Source organism: Populus euphratica, unplaced genomic scaffold (assembly GCF_000495115.2).
Source record: "Populus euphratica unplaced genomic scaffold, PopEup_1.0 scaffold281.1, whole genome shotgun sequence".
Lineage (NCBI taxonomy): Eukaryota > Viridiplantae > Streptophyta > Magnoliopsida > Malpighiales > Salicaceae > Populus > Populus euphratica.
Genome location: NW_011500160.1, coordinates 144,707 through 165,095, shown reverse-complemented (window position 1 = coordinate 165,095; position 20,389 = coordinate 144,707). Strand labels below are relative to the sequence as shown.

The following is a 20,389-nucleotide window of genomic DNA, read 5'->3' as shown; positions in this document are numbered from 1 at the left end:
AAAATATATTTCTTTTCAATCAAGAGCATTATAGTTTTTTCAATTATTTTAAATAAATATAAGGGTAATTATTATTTGTAACTAAAATAATTTTTAAAAATAAAATAGTTAAGATTGTTGATTCAATTTATTTTTATATGCAGTACAAATAATATAATTGAATTTAATATTATAAATTAATATTTTATTATAAAAATAAAAATAAAAATAAAAATAAAAATAAAATATTAATTAAATTTAAATTTTCTGAATTCAATTAACCGTAATAAATCAAAATTCTACCTCTAAATTAATTTTATAATATTTTTAAAAGTTAAATTTGATTTAAAATCAAATTTTTAATATTAAAAATAATTTCAAAAAACAGAATTCATTGAAACCTAAATTACATTCAATTATGAGGCCACAAACTTTTCAAAATTTGGCACACTTAACAAGATGTCGTTATCCTTATTACCACATCAGCATAGCTTTGCGTGTCAATGCCACTCTCTCCACCCATAAGATCATAAGTTTTAAAAAATTAAATCCCCCTACCCATCAGAATTCATATTTCTCCTCTATTTTCCAGCTATGGCAATCCCTAAAAATCAAGGTCTGTTCTCAAATTTAATCCAAATATATTGCCCCTTAATCATGCAATTAATTGTTATTTTTTGCTCTTCTATGATTAATAAAAAACTCTGTTTTAGCAGATGAGGATGAGCAAAATGCAAGGAGTTCTTATTTTAATTTACCGCCGTTGGATGTTTCCGTCGCCTTCCCTCAAGCAACTCCCGCTTCCACGTTTCCTCCTAGCGGTAAACACACACACACACATATATATTAATGTTTTTATTTCTTTACATCATTGTTTGAAATTTGATTACTTCTGAAATTTTATTTTATTATTTTCATTCGATTGGTTTGAGAAATTTAGGCTAATTTCCGAATCGTTAATTAATGATCATGCTGTTATTTTTTTATTTAAATTACAGTGTCGGATTACTTTCAATTTAGTGATTTATTAACCGCGGAGGATCATGCCATCAGGATGAGAGTGAGGCAGTGTATGGAAAAGGAAATCGCTCCGATAATGGCTGAGGTTTTTTTTTAAAAAAAAAATTACTTCCGGCTTTTCCTTTATTAAATGTTTGAATTTTATGTTCAAATTTCGGCAAATGTATTCATATATAAATTGTTTTTGGCGTTATAGTACTGGGAGAAGGCGAAGTTTCCGTTTCATGTTATTCCGAAGCTTGGTGCCTTGGGTATAGCTGGAGGAACGATAAAGGTAATTTGTGTATTTGATTCGAGTTTTAGTTGTTAATAGAATTTAGTGAGGTGAAAGGTTTAGAAATGGATGATTAGCTAACTTGAGACTTCAGGGTTACGGGTGTCCTGGTCTCTCGGTCACTACAAGTGCTGTCGCCATTGCAGAAGTTGCTAGAGTTGATGCAAGCTGCTCGACCTTTATTTTGGTGCATTCATCTCTGGCAATGCTCACCATAGGTGAGCTCTTGGGTTAATTATGTTTCTCTTGGAGACAGGTTAATTTATGGAATAGTTACGAAACAAGTTGTTACCATATACAAGGATGTTGCTAATGAGTTCTGACGTTTTGCATGAATTGTCTGGATTTTGAAGAACAGCACTTTGTGGTTCGGAGGAACAGAAGCAGAAATATTTACCTTCATTGGCAAAGTTTAGCACTGTAGCTTGTTGGGTAAGTAGCTTTTTTTGGCACACAGCCACTACAGTCTGGTATGTAATTATGCTGGATTCCAATTACTCTATATTATCCTAATCTTTAGGCTTTGACTGAGCCTGACTATGGAAGTGATGCAAGTTCTCTGCAAACAACAGCAACCAAGGTTTGAGCTCTTAACCTCTTGTGAGCTATTTACTTTTCTATTTTTCCTGTTATTGTCCTGAATATTTTGTTGTCTTGTTTTTGCTCTCATTCTGGGATATTCAGGTTGAAGGTGGTTGGATACTTGAGGGCCAGAAACGCTGGATAGGAAACAGTACTTTTGCTGATTTACTTGTTATATTTGCTCGGAATACTGCCACTGATCAGATTAATGGGTATGTTTCTCTCTATACATAATATGCAGTTTCTCATTTTGGATTGTTTTCTTTTTTACATGCATGGGTTACAGGTTTTTTTTACCTGTTTCAGATATATAGTGAAGAAGGATGCTCCTGGATTAACTGTTACAAAAATTGAAAATAAAATTGGCCTCCGTATAGTACAAAATGGAGATATAGTCATGAAAAGAGTTTTTGTTCCTGATGAGGACAGGTTGCCTGGAGTTAACTCGTTTCAAGATACAAATAAGGTACAGCAGTAACATGTTCTTTCCTAGAATGCTGTTCCTAATCATTTATGTCTGTCTTGCTATGATTTTCTTGATAATCCACTGTTCAGTGGCAGTCCATGAATCTTTGGTTTTAGGAAAGACCAATTAATCTACTTGTGTTACCTAAAGATGGCAAATAGAACTTTAGTTTTATGTTGCATATCTGAAACTTCAGCATTTACCTGGAGTGAAACAGTATGCCATCCAGGAGTTATTAATGTACAGAACATCACCACTTGGGCTGCCTCAGCTTCAGTGCAGAACAAAAATGTTAATCTGGGATCATTCCATTCAAATCAAACTTTAGAAGTTCCCAAAGTTGAGACCACCCACATGATTCTGTTGAGATTTAGTTGGTCAATTGGAGAATACAAAATTATTAATAGAATGTAGTGGAAGAGAGAAATGGATCAGACTGTCGAATTTCTAATGAAAATTTTATCATGATCTTTTGTATTCCCACTATCTTCCGGTAAGCAAATGAATTATGAGTAAAATATCATTTTATGTTTACTCTGACAATAGTTTTCTGCATTTTGTTTGGCTTCAATGGCTTATTAGAACATTTTTAGTTTGAATATGCTTCAGAAATTGTTATTATTTGCACTGCTGTTCGGTATGTTTGCTCCTGCCCCATTCTACTGAGTGTTTCATAACATCACTGGACAGAAGAAAACTACATTTCTTCCTTTTACCCTTTGGAAAAAGGAAGATTTACCAGACCACCTGCAAATTAATACCATTGTGTATTGATTTTCAAGCTCATTAAAATTCAATTAAATAAACAAAGGAAAAAAAGGACCTAGCTCCACAAACGCCATCAACCCCTACTGGGTATTAATTTGAAGCCATCAAAAGCCATCAACCCCTACTGGGTATTAATTTGCAGGTGGTCTGGTAAATCTTGCTTCCTGCGAACTTCTTACATATCTGGATTTTCCAGTCCTCTTATTTCATTGTGTTCATATTTGATCTTATCCTTGCATGTTTGAGATTTCCAAGCTCCTTGTCTGACTAGTGCTATATAATATTAGGTTCTTGCTGTTTCACGTGTAATGGTTGCCTGGCAACCTATTGGCATATCAATGGGCGTCTATGACATGTGTCACAGGTAATCACTGTACATCCTCATTCTCATGAGTACCATTTTATTTTAACTTCCCACACGATCATTACTGACTCGTAACTGATTCAAAGGTATCTAAAGGAAAGGAAACAATTTGGAGCCCCATTGGCAGCCTTCCAAATCAATCAACAGAAACTTGTCCACATGCTTGGTAATGTCCAAGCAATGGTACTAGTTGGTTGGCGCATTTGCAAGTTGTATGAAAAGGGAACTATGACCTCAGGTCATGCCAGCTTGGCAAAGGTATGATTGACTGCAAAGTTTTGTGATATATTTGGTGATAAAGAATTGTGCTTTCTAGCCAATAGCCATGATGCTGTTTTGTGTCCTCAGTCATGGATCAGTTTGAAGGCAAGGGAAACTGCTGCTATTGGGAGGGAGTTACTTGGTGGCAATGGAATTTTGTCTGATTTTCTAGTTGCCAAGGTTTTCATTCTGAACTCTTAACTGAAAGTTCACTCTTACACCTGACAAAAATGGAACCTTTCATAAAAAAAATCCATGCCTGATGTCTTTTGGATTGCAATCACTAGAAACCTGATTTAGCTTTGTTTTTTTTTTGGATAAGTGTTCTTTTCACTCATTGCATCAACTGGTGGCTTGTTCATTGATCCCTATTCTTAGATGTGAAGAATCTGTTGTTTTCCGTAATAGTCCAAGTTGCTTTCTAGGGCTACTTTATCATTTCTTCTTATCCTCAACGGGCTATACTGCAATTTTTTTTTTTGTTTTTTCAAGTAAAAATCAGCTACATTTGTTTGGTATTTGTGGCAGCTGTAATTCACTCTCCTTTATTTGGGATAACATTGCAGGCAATGGGTGATTTAGAACCCATCTACACATATGAAGGCACATATGACATCAACAGCTTGGTAACAGGCAGAGATATCACTGGTCTCGCCAGTTTTAAGCCTGCAATGTTGAGCAAGCGAAGTCGCCTGTAACAGTATAAACTTTCCCATGACATCCACGTGTGTGCTCTTTCGTTTCTGCAAGGTGGGAAATTACTTGTCAATCTCATTAGGGAAGATTACAAAATAAATTCCAGACACAATGGCTTGAGAGTTGTGACATAAAAGGTTACTTCTCGATTTCAACAGTCTTCTCTTTATGCTTGTACTTTTTAGGCATTACTAATTAGGTGGCCCTTGCGCGGTTTTTTTTTTAAAAAGAATTTAACGCAAAACAAAATGTATGCATTTATTAGTATCAAGAAAAAAAATTAATTGTAAATTAAAAAACTAATATATATATATATATATATATATATCTCAAATTATTAACACTAATTAAAAAATAAAACTTAAAAGTTGAGAAATATATGTAATTCTAAATATTGCAACGCAAGTTATACATCGGTTGTTTTTAATAATCTTAGTTTTATAATAAAAATATATATACACAAAAAAAATAAAAATATATATACACAAAAAAAAAATAAGGAAATAAATGCTATGTAGGGCTGCCTAAAGAAGAATGTTTATTAATGTTAGAAAGAAAAAAAAAAGAAATATTTTTATTCAAAAATCAAGGAAAAATTAAATGATATCGTATTAACAAAATTCATATTTTTTTTTGAATAATCTCAATTAAAATTAAATACTTGTATTTTTATTCTAAAATCAAGGAAAAATTAAATGATATCTTTTTAACAAAATTCATATTTTTTTTTATATTTTTTTTTGAATAATCTCAATTAAAATTAAATACTTGTGAGGTTGGATATTCCATATATGAATATATATAATTGAATTGTCAAATTAAAAATAAATAAAAGAAAAAGGGCTAGGTGTTTGGGTTTGGGTGGTTCAATGTGCTTGCCTATTAAAAAAAAACAGGTTATGTGCACAAGTTTGCAAAACTTGTCATTTAAAGAAAAAATCTTTAACAATGAAGAGTGGTGAGAAAAACAGATTAAGGTGTTTTTTATATAAAAATCTATTTTCATAAAACAAATATTTAATAAACATTATTATAACCTTAATAAACTAATAAATCAACTTGAAAACAACTTTAAATTTATTTAAAAACACAAAATCAAATAAAAAAAATCACTCAACCCTGAACTATTTTTAATAGCATTATAAAGAATATAAAATACTTCAACGAAGCTTCTCTCATTGAATGAAATTAGTTAACATAAAAATTAATTTTTTTAATGGTCAGAATGTAATCAATTGATAATTTTTTGTTGTTTTTGCTATTTTTAATGATTTTCTCTTGTATCTTTCCAACTAGAGATTGAAAATGAAAATAATAAAGTTTTGCACTAAAACAAAACCCTAGAAAATCAAAGGGATTGTGACGAATGTAAAAAGCAAAATAGAGGGATAAAAAAGAATTTTTCTTTTGAATTTTATATTAGCTATACTATTTTATTGTATTTTACGTGCTAGTCATTTATTTTTGTAATTGTGCATAGGTGCAACAAATTATAAGAAACTTGCCATTAATCTAATTCCAAAATAATGCAATTGAAAAAAGAAAAGGTTTGATAAAAAAATTAAAAAAAGGCATTGTGAAAACATATCCACAATGCTATATGTTTCTATATATAGGGCATGAGGGTACCGGGAAAAATCCATGCCTTTTAGTTAGGGGTGAGTAAAAAAATTAAAAAATTAATTAAATCGAGAAAATAATAAAAAAACCAAATTAATATATTAAAAAATCACAAAAAAAAGTATAAATAAGATATTTTTTCTAACCCTAAACCTAAATTAACATTCTCTAAAAACAAAATTAGCTGCCCCTTCCTTTTGCTCTTTGCATTTCTCCTCTCTCTTTGCTCTTTACATCTCTCCTCTTTGATTTTTCTTTATGCTCCACAATTGTTAAGCTTTTCCTCCATACTCCTCTTATCAAAGGCGTACTCTTCTTTATTTTTGTTTTTAATTGTTTTATTCATCCTATCAAAGAAATACCCCTCTTTACTTTTGCTTTTTTTTTTTATCCTTCTTTCTATTTCTTACATAATCCTGTAATTATTGTATAATTTTTCATGCACATATAATCAAAAAAACATTATTATGTTGAATCAATAAAAGGTTTTTTTATGCTCTTCTTGAAGTTGGTCTTGTGAGTACAACAATTTGAAATCAAGTTTGGCACTCGATGGATGGTGAGGATCTATGTAAACTATTTTTAATTCATTTTTTCTTGTTCAAATAATAATGTTTTATGGTTTTATATTTTAATATTAGATATCTTATGATCTTCCATTTGTTTTAATGACTTGTTGAGAAAGTTAAGATTTCTTAGAAAATAAGTATAGAGCTATGAAAATAGAAACAAGAAAAAAATGAAATCCTTGAAACATATGGCCAATGAAAAAACCTAGAAAAAAAATAATATAAAAATAGAATTCCTAAAAAAATATGATTAGTGTAAAAACCTAAAAAAAAAACTTAATTGAAATAATTTTGGTTTAAATTGGTTTGCAAGGAAAGAAACCAAACTGAACATGGTTGGTTAAAATCGGTTTTCAGTTAGGTTCAAAAACTTGAAAAAAAAATAATTTTAGTTTGATTATTTATTTTAGCCTATAATTAGACTGAACTAGAGATGTTCACCCCTACTTTTAGTCTTTTTTTATAATTATAATTCACATAATTTTACTAAATTCACTGAATCAATATCCCATTCCAAATCCCCTCCAACATTTGAATGAGAGGGAGAATTTGGAATGTGATCCTAATTTGGATGGATTTATCATCATCATTATATATATATATATATATATATATATATATATATTTGTGTGTGTATGTTATTTGTATTAATTTTGAGCTGTAACTAAACTCTTCGTGAGATTTTTAGATATATTATTTATAACTGCTCTTACCTATTTATTATAAGTCAAAATAAGGTTAGTGAACATAGATATTTAGTTTATTATAACAAGTTTAGTATATAAACATGCATTTTTATATATCATGGCAAACTAACAAATAACACATAATATTATATAAAGATATAACATTCATACTATGCATGTATCCAAATTAGTATAAAAAATTAAAACATAATATTAGCATGCATACTAATATAGTAGATTATATGAAATCAAAGTAAAGTACTTATTGAAACACTTCAAAAATTGATAAGTCTTGATGTTATCAAATATTAATCTTTTATCTTTAATATTGCTCCTCACTTCATGCAAAATGATGTTTATAATAAGCTTTTTAAGATTTTAACAATAATGTGGTTCAGATGTACTTTAAATAAGATCAATGAATCAAAGAAAGTTGTAATTCAAGTGTTTTTATACAAAGATCAATCTTAGCTCTAGATTGGAAGGAAAACAAAAAAAAGATAATTAGATTAAAAAAAAAAGATAATAAATTAAAAATAGAAGAGAGGAAGAGTGTAAAATCTAGAAAACAATGTAGAAAACTCTTCCTTCATCTTTTTTTTTTATATAGTTGATTTTAAAACTAAAAAGAATAAAGAATTAATTTTCCATCATTATCATTTTTGATGACCCACAATAAAAATATAATTAAACCTAATCGTTTGAGCTTCAAATATTATGATTTTTTTTTATCTAAAAAACCCTTTATATTTAAATAAACTCTCTTGAAAAAATAATGCTTAGATTTATGGGTTAGACTAGATATAACAACTGAGCAAGAAAAAATAATTCCTTATGATTCAAATAATTATTTTATAATAAACTTAATTTCAAAACAAAAATAAATTAGTAAAAAACAAACCTAAACCCAATAGTCAAAACTCAGGGTTTAAGGTCTAAGCCTGAGCCAAGTGCTCTTATATAGGTTAAACTCATATTACTTTGTTAAGGATCATTTGTGATCTTTTAATTTTTCATTTAATAAACTACAAGACAACCTTGTATTTTTTTTATATGTAAAATAGAAGGTTTTGGGTTTCACAAAAAACATGTTAAGTAAAGGTTTTTTAATTAATTTTTTATATACTCATAATTTGTTTTAATCATATTGATGTTCCATGTTAAATAATTTAAGTGAAAAAGTAATTTCCAACAAATATGTAACCTTAAAAGTAAGTAGGATCCGTTTAAATTTCCCACCAAATGTTACCATCAACAATATTTTATTAAAATAATTTATAACAATCCCCCACATGAATGTAAATTTTTTGACTAGTTTGGAAATGATTGAAAGATTTGTTGAGAGATACGAATTTGATAGATTACTACATCAATATAGATAGTTTTTAGCTTTGAACATTCCTTAATGAAACACTATCATATTTATTTAGCTAAATAATAAATGTGATGTCTTAAACTATTAAATCTTGTATGCAAACCTAGACAATATTATTTACATAATTCTTTACATTGAGATTTTTTTTTATTCTTATTATTATGTTCATTTTAACATTTAACAACTCTTGAATTCATGAAAGCTTTGGAAAATTCTATCCTTTTCAAAATTTCTAAAAAAATGACAATATTTCTCACTTATATTAACAAAGACAATTTTTCATTAAAAGTATATTGTTGTACTCTATTTGGTTTATTAATATATGAAAATCATTAAAAGCACAACTCAACTTTTTATTATGTTCCAATTAACAATAGAAATGAATTAATAATTTATGAGTGTTAATGAGAATATTATATTATTTAGTTTTTTATTTATACCCAGATCTTGGAATCTTTAATTAATTATTTATTATTACCATCATTATTCTCTTTCATCCTTAAAGGTTTTAAACCCATTCATTTCAATGAAGTATATATAAGCTCTCAAGATAAACCTTTGATAGCGAATCCACAATATTTTTCTTTGACTTTTTATAGTCAATGGAAATAATCTCATTTGAGAGTGTTTAATAGCATTATGTTTACAAAGTATATGATTTTACTATTATCATTATACATACTAGTTTATGCCCTTTCAATTACATATTGGTTGTCGCAGTGAACACAAATTATTGACGCTAGTTTTTACCAACATGAAATATCCTATATGAAATTCTTAAGCCATTTCGTTTCTTCTCCATCTTTATTATGGGCAATAAACTTGAGTTTCATTAAGGATCTTGCAATGTACATTTGTTTAGAAGATTTATATGACATTGCTGCTCCATTAATGTGAAGTCATATTAACTGGTGGGTTTTAAATTCTTAGTGTTGAAAATTCAATAACATTACTATACCCTTCTAGTATGTTGGGTTACCAGTATAGTATAGCTTCTTGTTTAAGATATATTTCAAACATTTGAGCACCCTTGGTATTTCTTATTAATGACTCATACTTGAATTACTGGTAAATTTACTCATTTTGCTAACTAAGCATGCAATATCAAACCTAACATACATCAAGCTCCTAATTATTTAAAAATATTTCAATTAGTTTATTCATTTATCTTTATTTTTTGATAGATACACACTTATATCTATTGATATTTTTATAATGCTATAGTCATCTCTAGAAAACTTATCGAGAATTCCTTAACATAATAAGATTTAGTAATTCATTAAATTTCTTAAAAAAATTTATTCTTAATATGATATTTGCAATGCCAAAGTTATCATATTAAACTTATTAGTTAATATTTTCTAAGCATACTTTCAACATAATAAGATTTAGTAATTCATCAAATTTCTTAAAAAATTTTATTCTTAATATGATATTTGCAATGCCCAAGTTATCATATTAAATTTATTAGTTAATATTTTCTAAGCATACTTAATTATAGAATCATTGTTGTCCAAAATAAATATATTATTTATATGAAAACATATAATGACATAACTTTTTTTTATGTGTTTTTCATATAAACACATTCATCAATTTGGATGATTTTAAACCCATTTAATAAAATAATGTTGTTAATTTTTTATATTATTGTTTGAGTGCTTTTTTCAAATTATATAATAATTTGATACATTTACCATTTTTTTGTTCATTAATATCAGGCCTCTTGAATTGTTGTATGCAAATCTTTTTTAAAGGCCATCATTTAATGAAACTATCCTGGTGATGTATTTAATGAGAGGATGGCTGAAGATAAGCTATGATCATATTAATGCTCGACACCAGTATGGCTACACCTATATATCATTTTAATTGGCGTTGCAACAGTAGAACATGCAGATCATTGGCATCAGTTTGCAACGCGCATCCTGCACTGCCTTTTTTTGAGGCCGGAAAACCATCTTCTCTTGAAAGAATGGTTCACGCAAATCTAATTAAGAGATTGTTTATTTTTTTTATTTTAAAAGTACTGTTTAAAAAATTTATTTATTTATTATAAAATTTTTATATTATTTTTATTTTTTAATAATAATAATAATTTTTTAAAAATAAAAAATTATTATTTCAATAAATATCTAAAAAAATATTTTAAAAAATAAACACGTATAATTGTGAAACTAAAACCTAACCCCAATTGATTATACTCGCCCGAAATCGAGAGGCTCACAATGCATTATTAATCCACTTAGCATTCGGCCCAAACGCCTGACAAATGACGCAAATTACTGAGCTCTACATGCAGTATAAAATGCACATATTATATAAATACATAAAAATTCATAGGTTCTATTTAAGTTTTTGCAAATTTTTTGATTGAAGAGTTTTTCATTAATCTTAAAAAGATTTTGCTTTAAGTAAAATATTTGAAATAATTTTTTTTCCTATGTCATTTTTAATTGTTCTTTAAGTAAAATATTTGAAATATTTTTTTTTCCTATGTCATTTTTAATTGTTGAAAAACACTTCAAAAAAACACATTTTAAAAATATAAATTTATTCATAATATCATTCAATAATTTCAATCGTACCCTTTCGTTGCCTTTCCTCTCCACTAATACCAGTATTAACTACTAAAAAAAATTATTTCAAATTATCTAAGCAGTTGCTCGAATTGAGTAATTTAACTTTCCCAAAAGATTAAAATAATGAAATGCTAATAACTATTAATTAAAATAATGAATATTTAACATTATTTCATGTAAATAACAAGATAAATTCAGGTTTCTAAAACGCAGCACAACTGCTTCCGAACTTACATAAGACCACACAAGCGAGGCCCAGGACAAAACTACCTCCCGTTAGCTTTAACAACTGCCACTCCTCCAGCAGTCACTCCCGCCCAGATAACAGTTGACAAATACTGCTGCGCATGTTGTCCGAGCAAAACAGAGTTTCAATTGAATTGTTCACTTTATAATTATTTATATTTATTAAATACGGACCCTTGTCCCAAAGGGGATGTAGCTCAGATGGTAGAGCGCTCGCTTAGCATGCGAGAGGTACGGGGATCGATACCCCGCATCTCCATTATGGATTTTGTACAAATGAGTGCTTCTTTTTTCCAGAATCCAGACCTGTAGATTACTTTTTCAACTCTCGTTCATTGTCGTTTTATTGTAATGTGATGGTGTTTCTCTGAATGGTAGTTCTATTAAGAACGGCGAAACCCATATTGACGACAAAAAAGGAAAAAAAGTGAGATAAATATGAAGGGGAAGGTGAAAGTCATAGTAAGATCTGCCAAATCAGAATTTATAATAATTAAAATGGAAGACAGAGCTATACATGTGGTTTGCACTAAGCTTTGTTATCTGAAGCCATTTGCTTAGAAACATCAATGATGATGATTAGAACAGGAAAAATCATCCTGCATTTTGAGCACGAGCACGGTAACATTTTCTCTTCATATCTCGAGAAATTCTACTTTACATACGGAACTAACACCAATTTTATATTTTGATGAAAAGATAAAGCTGCCCATTTATTAATAACTAAGGTCACTCCTCTCTCTCTCTCAAGATTTCTCAAATTCCCCACAGAACTATCACAGTCGCCTTCCCATCCTAGCAATAAGTCAAGAGATATAATTATTAGGTTTCAAATATATATATATATGTGTGTGTGTGTATATATATATATATATTTGGTACTTACATAATGGGTAAGGTTTATTTTGGGTCTTAAATTGAATTGAAGTGAAAACCTAATCAATTAGATTTATTTAGGTTTATACCAGTAGTTGTTGATGTCGTTAATAGTTGTTGTTGTTGCCTTCTGCTGTTGCTGCTATTATGGTGATTATTATTGACGTCGCTACCAGTGGTGGTTGTTGTTGTTGATGGCTATGATTTTGGACTCGCCAAGCTCGGTCCTGGTGGAGACAATATGTATACATCATCAAGAGTGACTAATGATGCACGCAACCTGTTTGATAAAACGCATCGTGGAAATTTAATTTGATCTAGAGTGATCTCTTTCTACGCAAGAAATTGACAAAATTAATGATGCACGCAACCTATTTGTTGAAATACCTCGTATAAATTTATTTTCTTGAAACAATATGATATTTGGTACTTACATAATGGGTAAGGTTGCTTATAAACTGTTTGTTGTTGGTTATAATGCCTCACAAGGACTTATTTTCATTTTACATGGACTATGATTATTATTATTATTATTATTATTTTGAGATGCTTGAAATAGGTTGTTAGTATATGATGGAGAAGAATAATATGAAAATGAATTTAATTTAATTTGTTAATTTTTTTTCATCATAGATTTGAAAATTAAAAAAAGAAAGAATGCAGGGAAGAAAAAGATGCAAAAATGGTGGTAGAAGAAAGAAGATGTAGAAAATATAAGGGCATTTGGGATATTAAAAAAAATCATAATGGCAAACTTATAATATTTCAAAAAATAAAATAAAATTGTTGACCAATTTCGTAGATTTCTAACTCAATATGTGAAATGAAATCAACATCAACCAGAGTAATTTTTTAAAGTATAAAAGGAAAGGGTTCCATGCTCAAAACATACATTGGATGTTTTAAGTAATTTTCCCATTAGATAATACGTTGCATTATGTTAGTTTAATTTTTTATATTATAATAAATATCCGGAATTATTACATATTATTAATAAAGTCCAAGATGCAACACCATCTTAGAGTTTACATGATATATTTGGATACGAAATGCCGATAACAAATAATTAAAATAAAGAATATTCAACATTATTTCATGTAAACTATAAGATAAATATGCTGTAAAGGTTTCTAAAGTGCAGTACAACCGCTTCAGAACTTACATAAGACCACACAAGCGCGGCCTGGAACAAAACTGCCTCCCGTTAGCTTTAACAACTGCCATAACTCCAGCAGTCACTCCAGCCCAGATAACAGTGGACAAATACTGCTGAGCCTGTCGTCCCGCTATTTGAAGAGCAAGACGGAATGTTAACACTTCTTAAGAAACTTTGGATTCGAAAAACAAATGGTAAACAACCATGTTAGTTATAAATCAAAACTTAAGAACGGAGAAATACCTTGCTGAATCGTGACAGATGTTATTGTTAAACCTCCAATAATCAAAGCTGATGCAGCTGATGCCACCGGAAGATACTGCAAAATTCATTTTGACAATTAGAGACCTCGTTATGAATAGTACTGATGAATTGTCCAGCAAGTATACGGAAATTATCCGAACAGGACAACTAAATCTGCATATGATTTGGTGAAGAATGTGAATATTTATCTGGTTCAGATTTTTTAAGGTAAATATGTTCGACATTCTCGCCGGTCAAACTGAAAATTTCAGTAGTCTCAATCTCAAACTATTTGTATTAGATTAAAAGTTTTAGTAAATATTTTAAGTTGGAGAAAGTATTCCCCTACCAGGTTCTCTCTACATGAAAACAAGCGTCTGATTACTGACATAAAGAACGACATCACTTCAAGATATTCAAAGATAGTGTTTTGTCAGTGCTCCTGCACATGCATTTCTGTGCTATTGGCTATAGTATGAATAACAAGACCACCGGACTGAACTACAGTAGCAATAACAACCCCGATACACAGGAAATAAAACTACTTACAGAGAGTGATTCGAATCCGTTAAGCTGGAATGGTGAAGGACCATTTCTGTTGACACTATAATGGCCACTTATAAGATCTAATGCATCCTGAAAACACGCAAACTCTGTTTGGTAAGTTTTTAGATCTACAACAATCATGACTCTGTCGATTTATGTTGATGTATAAAAGATAAAGAAGGCAGCTTGCCTGGCGAACTCCATCTTGAAAATTGTTCAGATAGTATCTTGAAAGGGCACTCATCCCATCTTTGATTATTCCTCCTATAGTCTGTCTTCCATATCTGCAGCATCACATTTGCAACACATACTATTGATGATATTTATAGGCAATAATTTTTTTTAAAAAAAGAGTTCACCCTTGAATTACCTAACTAAATCCCCTTTCAAAGCATGAGTGCCGGCATATTCAAGGCTGACCTCATCACCTTGCTCAGCCCACACTGTTGACAAATACCAAATGATGCAGATGAAAAATTGTAAGGTAATTCCAAATCACTGTAGAAGACTGAAGCAAAAACACAGAAGTCACATACATGCTCTGAACTTTCCATATTCTTCACTGAACATGGTAATAAACTCAATAGAAGAAAGCACTCCTATTCTTTGCAATTGCATGGTTAAAGACTTCTGACCCAGAAAACTCTGTCGGGAGGAAAAACAGAAGTAGCTTCAGCAAAATAAAAATCGAAACAATTTTTTCCTAAAAACAGCATATATTAGGCAACCAAAATACTTGGAAAAAGGAACATCAATAAGAGCAATGACAGAGAATCACAGGAAAAATGTTCTATACCAACCTGGGTAACATTTGTTCGATCCAAGCAGTCAATGCAGTTAGATCTAATAATGCCTTTCTGCTCTTCCAATATGTTTCCTTCTGCATCTATGAGGATATATCTGCTCAGCTGGAATAGCAATGATTAAGAACAGTATCATGGATAGCTAGCCTGCCTGGATCAGGGCATCCTTATTTATAAGAAATCAAGAACAGGACCCCATTTTGCTTTCATTACCCTTGCTTTTGGAAGTCGTCTGAGATTTGATTATATAGAATTTGAAGATTATCGAAGTTTGAGTTGCCACAGACATGATGAAAATCAAACGGAACATATCTGCAATGAGCACATGTAAGTTTTAAGTTAATCACAAAACATGGTTTCTTTTAAGCACATTGGCTTCTGAAGACAAGTTATACTTCATTGACAAGTAGTAAAACTGCAGTCCATAAAATGCTGCTTCATTTGAGAAGAGAGAAACTACTTGTCAGACTAAACAAACAAGTGCCGGATAAACAGTTAAAAAAGTTAGTTAACTATCACGAGCACTCTTGTTAATTTATCTTGTATATGTGAAACACAATAACTAATATTCCTGTAGGCTTCTTCTCACACCTGTAACAGCTCCTACTCATCATATATTATATTTAACAAATTCCAAAAGCAAATTCTAAGACAGCTTCTTTAAAAATTTCTCCCTCTAGATAAACAAAAAATTGAGAACAGTCAGACAGTGACTTTCCTGACATATGAAAGTTGGTTGGCTATAATAAGCACTCTTGTTAATCTGTAGTGTACAAATGAAACTCAATAACTAATAAGTATGCAGGCTTCTTCCAACAGTCCCCTAATGGCTCCATACAATTTTACATTTCTCAAATTCCCATATGCAAATTCTAAGAAAGCTTATATCAAAATTTCTCCTTCTTGAGAAACAAAACATTAAAAACAGTTGACAATGACTTTCTTGAGTAATACCAGAGAAATGAGATCAAATTTTGCCTTGACCAGTGAAGAAAGGCCTGGCCTGAATTTTGAAGGAAACAAAAGGCCCACACTATTATCCACTAACTTCCTCTGGTAGGATGGTGCTTGTTTTGCTGAATTAGTTAGCTTGACCATAAAGCCCTCATGCTCCATAACGATATCCATAGCATAAACATTGCTACACCATATATCATGGCATCCTATTTTACAACCTCAATCATCAATATTACAAGTAACCAGTTTTATTCCACTAAAAAGAGTAAATATGCCTTCCTGAAGTCATAGTAATCCAATAATTAGTCCTCAGAATATTTTTTTCCATTACCTTTGCCCAAGATAATATATCAAAATCCAAATATCAACTACAATCAAACTGAAACGTAGAAGAAAGCATATTAGCAGAACAACTAGTGATAAAATCAAATTATGTGCAATGAAAGTCTATCAAGTGGAAGACAACTAATGCTATGCAAACATGTTGAAGCAAATAGTCTGTTTGGGACTTATCGATTGATTAAAACAAGGACAAAGTAAAGACTGCAATGATTTTTTAGGAGTATTCATAGTTTTCATCAAACTACCAAATATCAATTCCAGATCAAAATATTACATGTATGGAAGTGCAAAATGTCACCTCACATTTGGAAGCTTTTGCATTTCAGCAGCATAAGCTGTGCTTAATTGACCTTCATCACCATGCTACAACAGGGAAAACAAACAAACATGAAACATTTCTATGGTCACCAGCAAATCACAAAGGAAGTGTTTATGGTCCAATCCAGCTGGACAAGTTATCTAGCTTCTTAGGTTTTGCAATTGACAAACTATACAATATTTGCGGAATAGAGAGAAAGGCATAACAGAAAATGATCTTACTTTATTGGTTAAGTCAACTGCCATGGTATCCCCATATCGTTGGTGAAGATCATGGAAATGGCGCTCAACAACTTTTGACTAGAGGAAAAGGACCAGATAAATGTGTATTAGCAAACGCATTACATCTTTAAAAAAAAAAAACACATTATATTCATGGTAGAAGTGTACCGTCTGCTCATGACTAATGATTCTAAGACATGGTCTATAGCTCAAATCAACAATCTGCTCCCAAAGTAGGGGAATCGAACCTCGAATCTGAAAAGTGGAACAACAAGTACCTATAAAGCATTGAAATAAAGCATTCATTCTCTATTATTGGGAAGAATGGAATCTTCTATCATGGGAAAACTGATTACATGAATCCAAATTCTATCTTGACAATACCAAACATGCTAAATTAAGTTTTTGCAATTGCACCCCGAAACAATTGAACTAAGTAACAATACTGGATCTCTCTACTATTGGGATGAATGGAATCTTCTATCATGGGAAAACTGATTACATGAATCCAAATTCTATATTGACAATACCAAACATGCTAAATTAAGTTTTTGCAATTGCACCCCGAAACAATTGAACTAAGTAACAATACTGGATCTGAAAAAGAGAATTTCCATGCTCATATGCTTCTAATACAGGAATTTAATTCAACTTCAGAAATTATACAATTTGAGAAGAATAATTTGCAAACTTGTGATTTATCACCAATGTTCTGCCTTAAACATAATATAAATTTATTGTGTCCAGAAGCATGCTGATGAAACAGTTTGGGAAAGGAACAACTAACTTCATACAGATACTTATAATTTTGATCCTGCAACTAGTTTCAGAACCTAATCAGATACTGATATACCTGCAACAATGAAGATCTGTAACCTTCAAGCTCCAGCAATTGCTCAGTTTCAATAAAGTTAGCAGTGTCTCCTTCAAGGTTAGCTCCTCTCCTCCACATTCGAGTCCCTAAACCACCATTATATCATATTAAAAAATTAAAATTTCTAACATGTTGAGCAGATAGCTATCAGAGTCATTGACCAGAGTAACACAATACCTAGACGCCGAGTACACCTTCTTGAAACTAATGTAACTGTGGCAGATGACTCTTTTATCTTTAGTTGTGCAGCTCCAAAGCGTAAATCTTAGTTAAATGAAAACAAAACAAATAAGGGACTATATGTGGTGTGCATAATAAAAGTTCCCAGAGAGAGAGAATGAGCAAGGGGAGAGGGGAAGTGTGTGTTAAATAAATGACATGAGATATCAGAAACGTCAGGATATTTCCTTGAAGTAGAGGAATGATGAACTCATCAAGCTGCCACCAGAAAAAAACGATTGTACATTAGAAAAATGAAACTGATTGACAATACTAACTGAAGAATTGCAAGGATATGATTGTTTGGTTTTGGAAAGAACATCCTCCTCTCTATTTTTTCTTCCAAAAGGAAAACATTCTCTAAATGCTAACCCAATTATTCCTTGATTTGAATATATGTAATATCTAACCTTAAACTCAATAAGTTCTTCCAAAAGACTTTTGTTCCAAACAAATCGAGGGTCAGCCTGAAAGACAGAAGAATAGAAGTTCAACATTCTCCACAAGCACGAGTTACAGTACATGATCGCTACAGAAGAAATATAACATATAATGAAGGTTTCCAACACTTTAGGAAAGCTGATCCAACAACAAGAAGGAGAAGGTATTAAACAAGACGACAAGTGTTTTACATTGAGCTTATTCTTTACCAAAGCTTATTCAGAAAAATACATAATACTGAATTTGAAACTACAACAGACCAAAATCAACAAAAAAAGAACCAAGCAAAATATATAAGAAAACTACACCCCTCTGTCACAGCAGTAAGTTCTCATATTTTAAAACATGATAAGTAATCTGCAGAGTTCAAATAATAACCTGTACTTAATAACTAATGTAAAATCTTACTGATTTCCAAATCGGTTTACTCATCCACCCTTCTGCTAATTTACATCTTCGCTGCAAACTGAGAACAAGCAACCAAACACACCGCATAAACACAATATTTGATAACTATACAGAACAGAACATAGAGAAAATGCTGCGAGTTAAAGAGAATCTACTTCAAAGTTATATCCGTCTCATACGAATAATACAGCCCTGGAGTTGACTCCACCACTTTCAACAGATTCATAAAGTAGGCCTCATCTCTTTTCTGCACCAAAAAAAAAATTATAACTACATTCTATTAGAAAAAAAAATCACGAAACAAAGTGAAACAAAGTGAAACCCTAACTTCTTGCGCAGTAGAAAACTTCAATGCCTCATTGCAAGGCAAAAACTTCATCGCAGCAATTCGGAAAACAGGAAAACCAAGAAATTCTCCAACTTCTTTCCGCGATATTATCACAAGCATGTACGTTCCTACACCAATTTAACACAAAATTCACTACTAAGCAGAAAATTAATGCAAGCTCGAAAATTACATACATTAATTAAAATCAATTACCTACAACCAATCTAATTGTGCCGACAACGCCGTAAATCACGGAGGTTTTTGACGGACTAACGGAGCTTTCATCACAACCACCACCATCATTATCTGTTAAAAATAGCAAATCGAATGAGCTTGATTAAGAATGAAAAAAATGATTTATTAAGTCTTAATTACCATTATTAAGAGGCTGGATATCGCCGTGGAGGCGACTGATATAGAAGCCACGATTAGGAGATTCAACGGATTTGATCACGTATTTGTCGTTGAATTCTTGCAATTCTAATTGATCAAAAAGTTTGAATCTCCCTGAAGGAGGAGATGGAGAGGAGGTAATTTCCATAATTCGCTTTTGAGAAAATGGAGAAATGAAGAGAAATTTAGATAGTTGGGAAATTTAAGAAAGTCTGCGGAAAAACTGGATCATAGAGAGAATGGCCAGTTTTTAACAGCTTTTTGGGTTAACGGATACCCGGTTTTTTTAGTTTCCCGAATTTTTCTAATACGGTGTGTTTTGAGTTTAATGGATTAGAGAAAGGGATCAGTAGCATAATTTTCAGACATCGTCAATGACCTGGTGCAGTTGAAAATTATTGGGTTAATTTATAAGTCATCGGTTCAATTTAAATTTATTATTATTTAAAAATGATTTAGTTGAGATTTATGTAAATTTGATAAATATAATTATTATTTGATGGGGTCAATTAAATTATAATTTAATTATTTAGATCTCTTTGTTTTGATTGGATGAATATTCAAAACGGTTGGAAATAAAACTTAACTCTTATTGGATTTTGAATTTATCTGTTAAATTAGATTGGGTTAAATAAATATGGTGATAATGTTATTCAACCAGTTGGGATTTATAGAATAAACCTCTAATTAGTTTAAAAACAAGATAATTTATCAATTAGGTCAAAATGTCTCAAAATCTTTTAATTTTATTTTTTTAATCAAATTCTTTCTGGAA

At 30.6% G+C, this 20,389-nt stretch overlaps 2 protein-coding genes and 1 non-coding gene across 5 annotated transcripts; 2 read left to right on the top strand and 1 right to left on the bottom strand.

The window, feature by feature from the left end:
* The first annotated feature begins 475 nt into the window (after positions 1-475).
* Positions 476-4,565, top strand: LOC105111166 (acyl-coenzyme A oxidase 4, peroxisomal). Its single transcript, XM_011006450.1, has 13 exons — positions 476-595; positions 696-800; positions 978-1,084; positions 1,196-1,273; positions 1,368-1,491; positions 1,632-1,705; positions 1,794-1,853; positions 1,958-2,067; positions 2,162-2,321; positions 3,377-3,453; positions 3,540-3,711; positions 3,802-3,894; positions 4,281-4,565. Exons 1-13 carry the CDS (start codon positions 574-576, stop codon positions 4,410-4,412), a joined length of 1,314 nt encoding a protein of 437 aa, XP_011004752.1. The 5' UTR covers positions 476-573; the 3' UTR covers positions 4,413-4,565.
* Positions 4,566-11,500: 6,935 nt separating this feature from the next.
* SAC8 (SAC domain-containing protein 8) lies at positions 11,501-19,939 on the bottom strand. 3 transcript variants are annotated; one of them, XM_011006449.1, is made up of 21 exons: positions 19,597-19,935; positions 19,435-19,527; positions 19,222-19,349; positions 19,049-19,140; positions 18,894-18,951; positions 18,455-18,511; positions 18,230-18,263; positions 18,003-18,083; positions 17,805-17,911; positions 17,120-17,206; positions 16,952-17,029; positions 16,710-16,774; positions 15,326-15,424; positions 15,110-15,209; positions 14,846-14,954; positions 14,680-14,752; positions 14,500-14,593; positions 14,313-14,399; positions 13,764-13,839; positions 13,640-13,650; positions 11,501-11,589 (listed from the first exon to the last, which is right to left on the bottom strand). In XM_011006449.1, exons 1-21 carry the CDS (start codon positions 19,760-19,762, stop codon positions 11,509-11,511), a joined length of 1,776 nt encoding a protein of 591 aa, XP_011004751.1. In that variant the 5' UTR covers positions 19,763-19,935; the 3' UTR covers positions 11,501-11,508. The 3 variants fall into 3 exon arrangements, 2 of the variants coding, with proteins under 2 accessions (XP_011004751.1, XP_011004750.1); XM_011006448.1 differs by lacking the exon at positions 11,501-11,589 and having other exon boundaries at positions 13,333-13,650; positions 19,597-19,933; XR_839574.1 differs by lacking the exons at positions 11,501-11,589; positions 13,640-13,650; positions 13,764-13,839; ... (1 more) ...; positions 14,500-14,593; positions 14,680-14,752 and having other exon boundaries at positions 15,110-15,217; positions 19,597-19,939.
* Positions 11,675-11,747, top strand: TRNAA-AGC (transfer RNA alanine (anticodon AGC)). Its single transcript has one exon. It is a non-coding gene; the product is annotated as a tRNA-Ala (tRNA).
* Positions 19,940-20,389: the final 450 nt, after the last annotated feature.